Raw genomic sequence first — 15,580 nt, forward strand, 5'->3', positions numbered from 1 at the left:
AGCCTCTGAAATAAAATATATATATACATGCTGCCTCAGGATACTGACTTTAATTAGGTACTTGAAAAGAAAATCACTTAAATCCTACCTGTTCTTCCAGACAGTTTGTTCTCCTGCACGACTCACATCTCTGTCATTTGCATTCATTTCTGATATTTTTTCAGTGGGCTTAATTGTCTTGCATACAAATGATCATGATTAATTTTTATTCTGAGTACTGTATATTTATAAAATTATTTATATGTTCAAATATGGCTTTACAGGAAGCAAAGCCTTTTTAAATTGCTGACCAACTTTTTGCATGTTTCCTCTAGTATATTGACATCTAGTATCTATATACTAGATGTCAATATACTAGAGGAAACACTTATATTAGCTAAGTGTCAGAAATTGGAGGGCCTCTTTGCAATCACCCTAATATTTAACTACCTGCTAAGCCATAACTCTAGTTGGATCAAAAACTTTCTGCCAATCACAACTTAAGTTTCAAAGTTCTCCAGAACTTGGAGAACTTAAAAATTTGTTCAAACATACGTCTTACAGGCGCTGGAATAATTAATATAACAGTGTATATGTCATAATAATTTGCTTAGACATTGTTCTGTTTAATCACTGTTTTTGAAATAGTTGCATATTTGAAATTTACATAAAATTGAAAACACCTAATAGTTGCATAGTTTTGAACTTCTTTGGACATGTATAAAAATGATGTTTGCGAAGCATCAGTAAATTTGAAATATACAGATATTTCAAATTAACTGAATATATGTATTTGGGCCCCCAAAACTTCTGTGCCCTATGCTACTTTCTCAGCCCTACTAAAGTCTGAACCAGCTATTGTGTGAATATTAATCGTCACGTAATTGAAATAATTTCCTCTCCATGTGTCTGCAGGAATCAGTTGTGTTTGGGAAGATGGGGAGCCAGCCAACATGACAGAGTGCCTGAAATGGGCTGGACCCTTTCCCTCTCAGATTAGAGAGTGCCGGGTGGCGTGCAAGGACGACTGCACTCTGACTGCTTGGTCCAAGTTTTCTGACTGCACCGGGTGTGGCGGCTCACGCACTCGCAGGCGTTCACTTGTAGGTACGGACTTTTCTTTTACTTTTAATCTTTCGGGAACATTAACGTCATGCAAAAACAACTGCTTCATTCGTTACTCCAGAAACAATCAGATCTTTCTCCGAGGTCAAACGTTCTGACGTTGCTGCTGCATGATTTCATTGATATGGCTGACTGCGACTTTGGAAATAAATTAAAGCAGAGAAGATGAAAGCTTTTGTCGAGCCCGACTATCGAGTGAGAGGTTGCAGCTGTTTCCTCAAGGCGGCCTTTGGACAGCCTGATCCGTATTGATCTCACCAAGGCAGCGGCAGACAGGATTTATTTGTTGCTTCTTGGACAGCACTAATTGCTGCATATTCTTCACATACTCAAAAGCATGTGGACTTTGCTGTACCATTTGCAGTAAGCATCGCCTCGGCTGTAATTCAGGTCGTCTTACTATACCTTTACACCGTCCCTGTTAGCATTTCACCAGGTCGAAATTAGCTCTTTATAGCTTGTTATCCCCAATATCTGTGCAGATGGCAGATTATGATTTACATGTCATGGTTGCAGACCAGATTGGATACTATTTGTCCTCATGAATATTTAATCTAATGCTGAAGGGGTTGTAGTAAACTTAGTCTCTCTCCCCTCATAACGCTCTGAGAAACTAACACATGACATCAGACATTGCTTTCCAGTGGATTTCCCTGGGAATAATTTGTTCTATTTCTGATACCCTGTGCCGGTTATAAAAAGTCTTTTGAGCATTTAAACTGATTATGCCAAATTCAGGGCTTGCTTAAATTTCTCTGTCACAGAGATTGACGGGTGGTGGATGAGCTCTGTTTTTTGTAAAGCTCCAGTCTATGGTTAAGGAAGCTGGCAGCCTACGCTTAGACACTTCATCTATTTTGTAAAGCCTCCTTGAGCTCGATGCTGACTGCTTACTCTGTATCTGAAGTGGTTATTTTAGAGCCAAACAGCTCTTTAACAAAAGACTATTCAGTTGTACCATGTGGCTATTCAGCTTCATAAATGTCAGTGTGAGTCGGTGTACTTCAGTGGACATCAAAGCTATGAGAGATATATCCAGGGGTGAAAGTAAGGGGGTACGGCAGGGTACTGCGTACCCCTAAAAGATTTAGCAGGGGTACGCAGTACCTGCAAGAGAGGGGAGCAGCTGTCTGCTGTAAAAAATCAGTAGGTTCACTGTGCAGCCTTGAGTGCGCCCACTAATCAACTGTGACTGATTAGTTTTTCAAGAACAATCTAAAACAAGACTTAATCAGCTAATACATAACTTTTTTCCCACTTCATATTGTTTCTGAACTGTTCGTGCTTTGCTAGAGCAGCGGTGCAACTAGTCAATTGCGGAAGGTTTTGAGTGGATCTCGGCATTGGGTGACAAACTGAACGCCGCCAGGAGGGTGAGAGCAGCACGTCCTCCTCTGACTGGGTTAAAACGTTCATAACTTTAAGAACAACAAAAAAAATTAACAAAACGTGTTCAAATTAATGACCCAACAACAATAATAATCTCAGTAATTATTGTTTCAACAAGGTGTTGCGCAATTATGTGCGTTTCAGTTCCATTACCAAAATAACTAGCAGAGCAGGAGTTTAAAATTAACTAATCAATCACCGCTGTGTTCAGGGAGGCTTATTAATGATCACAAAATAAATATCCAGCCTGAAAACCTAATGTCGTAACGGACCGAATGTTATGTTTTTAACGTAATCCCTGGTCGGCTTGTGGAGCGCAAGAGGTTGCCATAGCAACGGGTGTGCTTAAATGACAGAGAGACGGAGAGTAAAAAGGTGCGAGTGGTTTAGAGTTGATCACCTGTTCGGGTTGTTTTACCTTTGTCTTGGTGCATCACAGCCGCTGTAGTTTCTGAACGTTCAATAAACGACAAACTTGGACTAATTACCTCGTTCTGTGTGACTATACCTCGATCACAACAAACATCAAACACGGCTTCACGGTTTCATTAAGTATTTAACAAACAAATGGCTTCTACCGCAATAATTATGTGAAATTAAATTAATTGTCTAATATAAAAATAGTTTGGTGCTGTCGGGCTCAGGATCTGAGAGGCTTTTCCTCTATCAAACAATTTTTTTGCCTCTTAGTGGAAATAATGATGCTGATGAGATTTTCTCCAAAATAATAACCTTTTTCAACCTTTATAGCTCCACTGTTGAAAATGAGGAGCTAACATTCACAAATGACAGTGAATGTCCAGATGTTGGACATCCAGTCCAACATCTGGATGTTCTTCTGGAACCCGTTGGAGGAAAAATATCCCAACTTAAGAAGATGAGCTTTAACCTAACAGAGCTCTGTGGTTCCTCTTATCAGTATGAGAGTCAGGKTGAGGAGGCGCCATGTTAGGAAGAGAAGTGGAAGCTGCAGGATCTTCAGAACAAACAGGTCATGATGCTAGGCTACTGATTACCTCTCTGTCTGGACACAGGATCAATATAACCAGTTTAAAAATTAAATGAATGGTTATATGCTAGACATAGAAAACTGGGATGAACTCCATGTCATGATGTTCAGAATGTAGGTCTCATGGCATCTCAAGGTGTCAACATTGCAGCCAGTGGGCTGAAGGAGGAAATACAGCTTTATTTTGTAGCAATTCAAGAGCTACCCAGCTTTTATCACTTTGCAAAAAATTAATCAGCACAGAAACTCCATAGCACACAAAGAAGCTATATATATATATTTTTTTTTTTTGTCATAGTACCCCCAAGAAGTACTTTCACCCCTGGATATATCCAAAAACAATCCACTCTTCGCTGCAATTCAGACAGGAAATGAAGGATCTAAAACTAATATGGATGAGGTTAAAAAATTTAAATTTGACAAAAAATATTTCTTTGATTTATTTGCTTCTCCACTTACTTCGGTCCTCCAGTGGTCATGTCAGATAAATATGAAGGAAACAAAAGTGCTTGCCAAATACAAACTAACTAAACAAAATACTTTGCACCTGCGCACTCAAAACTAAAAAAATAATTAAACTTAACTGTTAGCGCAATGTGTTTTTTCAAAGTGTTGAAGGATGTCAAAAAAAAACAAGTATAGAAAAAGAAACAACTGCAGTTAGTGTTCTGATAGATGCAAAATTTGCCATTTTAAAATAAAGTTACCATTGATGAGGAGTTAGCAGTGAAAATAAATCAGGAATATTTGAGCCACCTAAAAAAGAAACATGAACAAAACGGTCACTTTGTTAAATTCTGCTTATAAAAACACCGGCTGTAGTAGAGATTATGCTCTGCTGAAAGATATTAGGCAGTTTCGTGGTAAGTACCTATTGAAATAATTCAATATATGTGAATGGATGTTTATAGCATTATTGATATTATCAATTTATTATAAARGTTTAGAACCTACAGATTAATTGTGATATAACAGTTTTAAATCCGTTGATCTCTAATCCACCACACTTGTAGACGTTTTGCTTTGTGTGCTGTTTACAACTATTGTGCTTAACAACTGGAAAAATAAATGTCCTCTATGTCATATTCCTTATAACCACAGTTTGTATAACAAACTGCCCTGGCCTGAAAGAAGAAGGAAAAACACAAAATGAGCAGCCGCCCCTGCTCTGTGTTTTGTCAACCTCTGACACATCCACCTGCCTGCTCTTCCACATGTCTTAAACAACACATAAATCACTGACTTTGTACCTTACGCTTTTGAAGCCGTACCTCAGCCTTTAGGCTTTGGGGACTTAAAAACCACAAATTACATTTGGCATGAATAGAGGTATATGCCTTTCTCTGTCGGACACTAGCTCTGTTTGGGTCTGGTAGAGTAGCACAGTCATTTTCTGACCTGCTGGTTTTCTTGGTGGAATTTGCATGTTGATGCCTTATGGGGCTCCGATTCCTCCAAACCTAAAGACATGCAAATTACATGAATGTATGGCTGCCTGTAGGTGGTGATACATTAATATATGTATGATGGATTTGCAATTATGTAGTACATATATGCTCATTAGTAGCAGTGCTGGGGAGTGTTTTACTGCTTGTTAATAGGTTAGGTTGAATCTAATCTTTAATTGACATTGATGTGCTTATGTAATTACACTGAATAAATTTTGCCATAATAGGGGTGAAAAAGCTTTTATGTTATAGAAGAAAAGGTTAAAATTCAAAAAAATTGCATGAAGTATTCATGGTTCCTCTTTCATTGTGACTCATAAGCCATGTTTCCGTTAATAGTGTTTTATTCGCACTTTAAAGTTTCGCATTAGAAAAGGTTGATGGAAAAATGTTTTAATAACTCTCCCAATTTCACACAAAAGCTTTTAAGCTCGCTTGTAGTAGTTTTTCACTTTTTTGAAAAAGAGTTGGTGCCGTACAAGAGAGATGGAAACTGCTTTTCTCGAATAAGTTCTGATTTAGTGAACGTTCCAAATTATTGCTGGGTTTGTGCCTTAGAGGTATGGAGGACCAAAACTGACATAATAATAAATAAAAGAATAAATATACAAATAAAATAATAATTATATATCCGACATATATAAATAAAAGAATAAACATATCAATAAAAGAATAAATATATATCCAACATAATAATAAATAAAAGAATAAATATAAAAATAAAAGTAGAAATATATAAATAAAAGAATAAATATTTTGATAAGAAATAAAAGCATAAATATATATTTTCTTTTTCATTCCCCTTTACACGTGAGTTTCCGTCAAGAAAAATAGATATTTTGCTTTGATTTTTTTTTTGCTTCTCCCTTTTCTGCTCGCTGTATTTCCGTTTGCTGTATTTTTTGCTGTATTATTTCCTGTTTTATTTGCTCGCTCTATTTCTGCTGCATCGTTATGTTAATGGGTCTTCTACTGTTGGTCAATAAACAGGAAAGAGAACGATCCGTGTGCAGATCGATTGTAAATGCCTGCGCTGTGGTCCTCTTCGGAGAGAGCCTTATAGACCCTTTTCACATGACGTCAGACAACATCCGTTTAACATCCTAACAGCCACTATCTATACATAATCTAAACTGGACAAATTCCTCGCTGATTGACACCAGTTTGACTACGAAGGTATGTGTTTTGGTTTTTTCTAGCTGTTAGTTGATATGCTAGGATAGCAATAGTAATTTGTTAGCTGGCTAACGTTACGTAGCCTTTGTGTTTTGGAAATAGAACGTATTTAGGCTCTAATCTTAATCAGATGTTTATAGTATAGACTGGGGTTGCCACCCATCATGTAAAATGCGTGATCGTATTAAACCCTCCTCACTTACGCTAGTTTCACCACCCGCTCAGTAGCAATATTACCTCTAGCCACAAGTCCAAAACTTGACAGTTATGCCAAACACCCGCTGCTCCACCACGTCCTGAGAAGTTAAACTCCTGCTACGATTAAAACATGAGGAGGAAGATGCTGTTTTAGATAGAGATAGATAGATATAGATATTAACGTTTCATTGGAGAAATGTGATGAGCTATCTATCTGTCTGTCTGTCTGTCTGTCTGTCTGTCTGTATTAGCTCATTAACTTCACATTTATCCATTGAATATTTATCAAAGGTTATGATTAGAAGGTTAAGTTTCTTATACTTTGTCTTCCTGCGGTTGTAGACTTGGCAGTAGAAAATTGATAACATAGGAATAATAACTTCATATCCCTTTTAACAGGTTACACTTGATTCTGCTGTGGTGCCTGTGGAAACAAAGTGCATGAAGTTTGTGCTCAGGTGGGAAAACCTTGTGGATCACATGGTGGGACTTCTGCTTCAAACTGCTCACTACAGTATATTATTGCCTCTGTCATCCACCAGTTCACTGCAGACTGGCACCCGCCAAGGACCCTACATGGATTTCTTCTTAAGTTGTAAACCCTGAGTACATACTGTTGAAATAAAATTAATATGCCTTTTGTAAATACATTTTCTCTATCAATGACTTAAATTGTTAACTGTGGTAATTATGTTTGTGTAATGTAGTAACCATGTAMAGTGTTTAATATAATTATTAAATAGATGTTTTAAAGAAACAGCCACAAACCTTATGTCTTTGTTCCACAATGGCAGCTTTAATTTTAGCATTTCCTCTCCTCCACATACTTYGTTGCCAGATGTTTAAAATTTACAAAAAGAAGCAATTTAAATGTAAAAGTTGCACATATGTAGATTACTCAAGATAAGCTATTTACAATAGTTTTTACACAACTCTGCACAACATCAATTCATTTATTAATAGATACATATAGATATTAACTACAGAATAGATACACAAAGATTTCATTTCTAACAGCTGCTTGCAGTAGTGAATCCAAGAAGTGTGACTTGCAGGAGCAGGGAGGCTCTGTACTGGTTTATCTCCTTTTAAATCAAGAGGCCCATGATAGTTTGACTAGGCAGCAGATGTCCCACAGCTGATTGACTGAACCTGTCATGGACAGAGGAACAAGACCATCCCAGATATGGTAGGTTGTTAGGTCGGCTACTGTTGAGAAAGATGGACAACAAAACAAATGGAGAAATTATGAATCACATCAGAATATGTAAATTATTTGGCAGATGGCGCTTAAATCCATATTTAAAATGCTTTTCTAAACAACAGTGTTGGAAGATGTAAGTGATTTTAGTGAAACTTTTAACAACACAGCACTGAAAGGCAGCGGTGTTTATGTTTCCTAACTGTGGCTAAAGCTGCTGCTAGCTGGTTTACTCTCCGATCGGAGGCTGTTTATTTTTTACAGAGTGAGAGAGTGGTGAATTGGCAATGAGTAATAACAGCTATCTAACACTTAAATGCTGTTATTAACCTTACCTTTTATTGTATCCTTAAGATAATGAGTATCCGTGAATTTTTCAGTCAGGTTTCCCGAGGACTGTTAAACTGAGGCCGAAAGAGCCAAGTAGGTAGGCATTCACCATCGGTCTGCACACTGATCGTTCTCTTTCCTGTTTATTGACCAATAGAGAGCTGGACATAGAAGGCAGCCCTCCTCATTGACATAACGATGCAGCAGAAATACAGCGAGCAAATAAAACAGGAAATAATACAGCAAACGGAAATATAGCAAACGGAAAAAAAGCGAGCAGAAATGCAACGAGCAGAAAAGGGAGAAGCAAAAAAATATATAAACAAAATATCTTTTTCTTGACGGGAACTCACGTGTAAGGGGAAATGAAAAAAAAATATATATTTATGCTTTTATTTCTTATCAAAATATATATTCTTTTATTTATATATATCTTATTTTTATATAATTCTTTTATTTATATATTTCTACTTTTATTTATATATTTATTCTTTTATTTATTATTATGTCAGTTTTGGTCCTCCACATAGAGGTAACAAAGACATGATTGTGCCTCAAGAAAGCAAAGAGGATTTCATAATGGTTTTAAAATTATGTCACTGTTTTTTTTTTTTTTTTAATGGTCAAATAAGGAAAATGTTTTGTTAACACAACCTCTGAGTGGAAAGCCCCTGAGTGGGTTTGTACCTTACTGCATGGCTACTTTGCAGCCTCTTCATCTTGTAGAGTCGAGCATCAACAAATGTTGATGCTTGAGATGGAAATATTCGCTCAAAATTTGCATGACTATTGGATGGAAGCACGGCTACAGTTGGAAGCCCTGGCGGTCTAAAATTTTTGTCTTAACAGTCAGAAGCAACAAAATATGACTCTCTGTGTTTAGTATTATCCATTGAGATCTTAATGAAGTTGTACAAAGTTATACAAAGTTAGAATATTGAACTTTTTTTTTGTATCTCAAATGATAAAGGGAAACAAAATATACAAATTACACACAGAACGATGTTTTCAAGCCTTTATTTCTGTCAATGGTGATGATTTTTCCAACTACAGCCAATGAAAGTGAAACATTAAAAATTAGACCCAATAAAAATAATTTTTATACAGAAATATAGGATTAATAAAATAAATGTTTAAAACCTATTTAACTGTTATTACTAATTTATTGAATATGACTGCATATCTTTGATGTTTAAATACACCGATGTATGCTTATAGTACACTGATCAGACACTGAGAATGTTTTAAGACAAACACAGAAATGAATATTTTGTTGCCAAACACTTGTTGATTTGTAGCCATTCAAATAGGAGTTATAGGAGTTACACGTAGTTTCTGAATGAGCTGAAAATTGCTGATTTCAAACGCTGACTGTTTGTGATGCCTGAAGTGACGCGGTCGATGTCCTTGTCGAAGTGAAGTAATGTCTCATTGGTACTTTTCAATCAACCACCAGCGGCGGTGTAGATTGAACAGATTGTTAGTGGATTGCGGTGTGACAGCAGCGTGTTCTCACTCTGGGAGGAATGTTTGCAATCAGAACCGCTTCAGAAACAGATGGGCAGCTCAGCGGCTGCGAACTCAACAGGATGACAACACCCTGGCTCCGTGAGACAAATACGGCTGCATGAGAGGAGCAAGAGTTCACTGCTTTCACTCTTTCATATTTTCACTTCTCTGTCCGCTCTTTCCGTCTGGAGCAGGCCAAGAAATTTTCAAATGAGTTTGTTTTACAGTACACAAAGTAATTACTTTGATTGTGACCGTTATGCTGTAATTAGTATATTCTTAAGGGATTTGGATTCATTAAAGCTCTTACTATTTGGTTTTTAATGGGTATGTGATATTCTTTTTAACTTCACAGCCAGTCCATAACAATCTCCATTTCAACGGTGTATCAGCAAGCAAACGATATAATGCCATCTGGTGTTTCTTTGTGAAGCAGTTAATGTTTCATCTGTTTCCCATTCATGAGAAAAACAGTTTGGGTGTAAAAACAAAGGTAGAGGTCAAGAGAAGCTTCTTTTATGGCCTGGTTTATTGTGAAGTTACAGTGGCGTTATTGTGTTTTGATTTGTTTGTGTGGAACAGGTAGAAAGTGTCCTGATCTAATCCCAGGTGTTGGTTCAGAGTCTCAAGAGAAGCACTTTTAAGTGATGTATGAGAGGATAAGGAATATGAGTCCTTATATGACCTATGTTCATAAGCATAGTTTAAAAATTTAGTATTTAAGGGTTTTTAAAACTTTGAAAGACTCTACAGGCTACTGCAGTTCCTATTCTGCGAGTCATGTGACCATCTCTGTTCTCCGGTCAGATATTCCCAGCAGATATGTCCAGCATCGATCTTCACAATGTTCAAAGAAACTTCTATGTTGATAATATGAATTTACGATAACAATGCAGGGTTCACTATTTTGTTGGTATTGTCTTCCCATTGGTGAAAGAAAGCATACACACCAGTTAGGACAGTCTCTTCTAACGAGAACAATGTAGAGACATTTAGTTAATTTTTTTGCTGAGGTAATATACAAGTTGTTCAAATCAAATATGAACTTTAGTTTAATTTAAATGTTTGTCCTAATTTTTGGTGATAGTTGTATTATTTTATATAGGATTTCAAAACCCATTCTGAATAAAACTGCTACTTCTACATCTGGTATGGCTAAACGATGATTTATAAGAATATTTTATTGATGGATGAGTTGATTTAGACAGTAAATAAATCACAATACTGATGTAGACTAGACCAGGCAGAGATTCCCCATGGAGGGACATGCAGACTCCACTCAGAAAGGCCACAGGCCGGGAACACGCGACCTTCTTGCTGCAAGGCAACAGTGCTACGAACTGTGCCACTGTGCAGCCCTCAGGCTAAAACAAGATCGTTTATTAGCTTGTTTCTGTAAATGGAAGAGGAGATTTCCCCAACATATACTCCAGAAAGCAAAAAAATAATATTGACTGGCAAAACTTTGATTAATGTTTAAAGAGCCAAAACGAAGATCAAAGTGTTTATTTTCCACACGTCAGTCTGTGAGAATCTGCTATTCATCATGATGATTAGAATAGATTTTCTATTTCATTTTTTGTAACCAAACTCTTAAAGGCCCATCCGAATTGGCTCTTGTATTATCAGATTTTCAGAAGTCCTGTGTTTGCATAATAATCCTTCCAAAGTCAATACCTACTTATCTCTGAGGAGGAGCAAAGAGATTGGTCCTTATATCCAAGAGTCATTTGGTTAGAGGGTTGGTAGACGCTTAACAAGTTGCCAGCCAATCGAAAGACAAAACAGGACAGACAACCAAGCAGACACTCACTCATAAGTGCAATTTAGAGCTACCAGTCGACCTGACATTCATGATTTTGCATTATAATTAGCCTATCTCGGTGTTCATTGTTTATGGGTTGAATTTTGAGCACAAAGATCCTAAATGGCGGTTGTTTTATTATATATTACAAAGAAAAAAAAATTATCTTTGTCTTTCTGTTTATTCACTGTCACATGCTGTTTTTATTTTAATTATGTAAAGCACTTTGAAATGCTTTGTTGCTGAAATGTGCTATACAAATAAAATTTGATTGATATTGACATTTCCAAAAGTAACTTAGAAATGTTATTTAGTACCTTTATTAAACAGCACTTTGGTTGGTATTGGCCTAAATTAAATTTTCCTACAACAGAGTTCTTGAGTTTTTAGGTGATGATTATGCATTTGTCTTAAAACACATTCAATATTATAGTTAATTAATATTGAATTGTTACCGTCTTGCCTGTCAAGACGGTAACAATTCATTTCAGTTTATTTAAATAGAACTGGTTCAAATCTCATCTGCAAACATTACATTTGTTGGATCAGTTTGTTTATAAAACAATGCACTTGGTTATTGAGTGCTTTATGACTAAGAGAATTTTAAGTTTGATTCTAGATTTCTCTAGATTCTCTAGATTCTACATTTCTCTTTTCAATTCTTATTGAAAATAAACAAAACAAAACAAAAATTACATGATGCCTTTTATTGTCATTATTTTAAAAATAAAAATGAAATAGACTTTTTTTTTTTAGTTTACTCAAGGACAAATGCCAATGACTTTTTATTCATGTCTTTCTCATGTGGGATTTTTTTTCGGGAGGATATTTTGAGAAATCTGTTTTAACAACGTAGCATCACCGTATGTTGAATAAATAAATGCCTGTATGGCAAAAATATTTTGCTTTTCAATGTCAAATTGAGCCAGTTGCAGGATTTTGTTAGTTGCTATGCAGAGTCTTGAAACCCTGTCGAGAGTGTTGTCCTTTCATCAAATCAATTATTTGCTTAATATTGACAAGGACATGAAGAGGAGATGACAGCAGAGTTTTTTTTTAAACATTGCCCTACAGCCTGAGTGTGTCACTGAATGAAGAATATTCATAAATATAAACCAGCATGTCTGTCATTTGTGTGCATTTATGTGTATTTTATTCTGTAGAACACCAGCCAGAGCGTGCAGCTAAAGAACATGTAGGAAAATTGAATTGTGTCAAAAATTATTTGGAATGAAGCAGAACATCTTATGCAACATTTCAATGTCACTATCTTTATTTCTTTGCCAGAGCATTTTAAGGGGGTATTAAAAGTGTAATCAATCCTGGTAAAAAGGATGTAAAGAAGTGAGATCCCAATATGTTATTTCATCACTTTGTTCATCTTTAATATGATAAATGGACTGAATTTATGCACCACTTTCCTAGTCATTCTGACCTCTCAATGCACTTCAGACAGCTTAAGGTTAAGCACCTTGCCCAGGGACACATTAACAAGAGAGGAGAGAAAGCTGAAATCAAACCCACAACGTTCTAATTGCAAGACGACTATGTGTTTCTGTAATCACTTTAACATGGATGGAGTCATTTATCACAAAGACCGTTATAAAAGACGCATGTTGACTTTTTACATTCACTGTGTATGTTTCATGAGAGAAGAGAAACCTTTCAAACTGAAGCCTGGTGGAGTCAAATTATGTTCCTGAAGCTAGTATACACTTCAAGTGTTTTCAATCAATTTCAGTAGTGACTGAGAAGGACTGCAAGTTTGTTAATGCCTGCAGTTAGTTTGTTGTAAATCCTGAGACAGAAACGTTTTTATTTTGAAAGAATTAAATGGTTGAAATATCCCCTCAGTAGGTCATTCAGTTCAGCAGACCTCTGATAATGAGCCATCAAATTAATGTGTTTGTGTTGAAGCAGGGAAACATGAAAGGCATAAAGGGTATTGAGTCCCAAGGACCTGGACAGGGAAAGAAAGAAAGTCAGAACCTCGTCCTGCAGGCATTGAGATAATTGCTCTATTGATGATTCTTTAACCAAACAACACTTTGCCCTGACATTGCTGACAACTATTTTCAGGATGCTCTATAATTATCTCCTTAAAAATTCATGGCTAAGTCAATTAAAAGGCTACAGAAAATTGCTGGTTGTCCAAGATGTATTAAAAATGTTGACATATGTTTTCAAATTACACTTACAGACATTAACGCATGATAATCTCAGAATAATGTTTTTTTTCTTTCAATTTATTTATATTTTAACTAAACAAAGTATAGTTGAGACATGCAAATGAATAAAAAACATTTATGCAGTTAGTTTTTGTTTTATCACAAATGCCTTTTGGTAACTCCTTTTGAAATTAATCTATTATATATATACTGATATTAAAATGCTTTGCAGATAAATAACACAGACTGATACATTCTAAGTGTTCAGTTCTATAAATTTTGGTAATTAAGACTTCCATCTACAGAAAACACGTTTCTCAAAAAATCTGAAGGTTGCAAAATACTAATAAGGTTCAATTTGTCCTTTGAATTTAAGCTTTCCCAAAGATATTCAATTCAATTCAGTTAATGTACATAGAGCCAATTCTTAAGAAATGTTGACAACTGACTCTATTTCAAGAATCTATGAATCTTCGCAGTCAAACTTTTTACTGTCTCTGATCATTACTGATAAACTAAAACTTGAGGTGAACAACAAAGAGAAATTGAAGCTGAAAGCAATTAGAAGAAAAAAACCAATTTCTTGTCTTCTACTTATTGTTTATCATTGTGAAATATGGAATTTGTTCATATTTCCGTTGTTGATTACATCAATTTTTGACAAAGTAAAGGATATTTACATGACTAAGAAATAAAAATTGTCAGCTACAAACAAAATGCAACAAGACAAGTAATGGATTCCCGTGGCTCCAGTTCTCTGTGGTGTAGCGATATAAAGAAAACAAGTATGTACTTGCCTTTGGAGCTTTGAGCATAAATTGAAAATTAAAATTTGATATGCTTTCGAACAACACCAGTTGTTCCCTCAGGTTATTTAGGGATCCAACAGAAAGGAAGTATACTTTCTTTCACCTAATTACGATGCACTAAACTGATTTGGAATTAATTTATTCTACTTCAGCTAGAAAACAAATTAATTTCAGGCAATAGGAGTTGCAGTAAAGTTGATCGTTGAACAAACTGACAAACATTTTTTCCTGCCACCATTTGCTTTTGGGAAACAAGAAACTGAAAGAACTTCAATTACATTTAGCAACACTTACACTCCAACATCTGCTACAGAAAAATTCAAATCTTTCAGATCACTTGATGGTCATTCGACAGCGGGCATGCAGATCTACTCAAACATACTCACTCAAACAAATCTTAATGAATGTTTATTTTAAGATGCTAATGCAACACTGCTCCCTTGAAATGCATCATGCAAATTTCTAAGCGACATGAATATAAGAAACACACTTTATGCTCCCGGGACATTTTTGATGGATTTGCGAGTTTCAGATGTKGTTTTAGATTTTTGAGAATGGGAAGTAGCTGTATATCCAAAGTATTCAACATTCTTGCAAAGTCTGCTGCAGAACTCACCACAGTGATTATATTAGCCGAGTCAGAATTAAATACAGGTGGCTTCAGTGGACATATTAAATAAGTAGAAGTTGCATAATTGTAGAGATATTTTCCACAGTGGCATTAATTTAAACAAACATTTCACCTTCAAAATGTTGCTGATGTGTATTCTAGTCTCTCCACCTGCCCACATTGTAATATTAAGGATGCATGGCTATGAATAAATTAGCAGCAAGATGGTGTAGTTCAAATCGTTATATTTAATCTCAATTGTTTTTCCCAATTGAAAATCAGTGTTTGTTAGCTCCCTACCTGTGAATACTAACTCGAAAAATAAACAGTTTATGCATTCAGTAGTTTATACCGTTTTTGTACAAGGGGCAGAGTTTTCTTCAAACTTCATTAAAACTTTTTTCATTGTTTTGTCCATTTTCTGCTCAGGCCGCAGCAAAAAGAAGGAGCGTTGCCTGAATGCGGAAATGTACCCGCTGGAAGAGAACCAGACTTGTCCCTGTAATGAGTTTTTGTCTCAGCCTTTTGGGAATTGGTCTGCGTGCATCCTTCCAAATCCTCCGGTTTTTGAGTCGCTGCACGGTTGGATGAGGCACCGAGAGGTAAAAGAGTGCGGCCAAGGTCTCCGCTACAGAGCCGTGGCCTGCGTTGACCAGCGGGGACACCTGGTTAACCCCGTGCTCTGCACAGACTCAGGTATAATTGGATTTCAAAGATTATCTACTATACGATCTTCATAGAGGGTTTCCCACTTCTCTTCTTTTCCAGATGAAACCTGACTGTTTCAAGATCTGCTAGTTCTACCAGTGCAACTTTTAGGCAAAC

At 36.1% G+C, this 15,580-nt stretch overlaps 1 protein-coding gene across 5 annotated transcripts in view; it reads left to right on the forward strand.

Annotated features, from left to right (window-relative positions):
* The window catches only part of thsd7ba (thrombospondin, type I, domain containing 7Ba), a 199,710-nt gene that overhangs the window by 130,959 nt on the left and 53,171 nt on the right, over positions 1 to 15,580 (forward strand). For all 5 annotated transcript variants that reach the window (XM_008403104.2, XM_008403129.2, XM_008403136.2 and 2 more), the window contains 2 exons: positions 895 to 1,086; positions 15,185 to 15,451. In XM_008403104.2, the coding sequence (XP_008401326.1) occupies positions 895 to 1,086; positions 15,185 to 15,451 (459 nt within the window). The remainder of the gene's footprint in view (positions 1 to 894; positions 1,087 to 15,184; positions 15,452 to 15,580) is intronic.

Source organism: Poecilia reticulata, linkage group LG2 (assembly GCF_000633615.1).
Source record: "Poecilia reticulata strain Guanapo linkage group LG2, Guppy_female_1.0+MT, whole genome shotgun sequence".
In the NCBI taxonomy this organism is placed as follows: domain Eukaryota; kingdom Metazoa; phylum Chordata; class Actinopteri; order Cyprinodontiformes; family Poeciliidae; genus Poecilia; species Poecilia reticulata.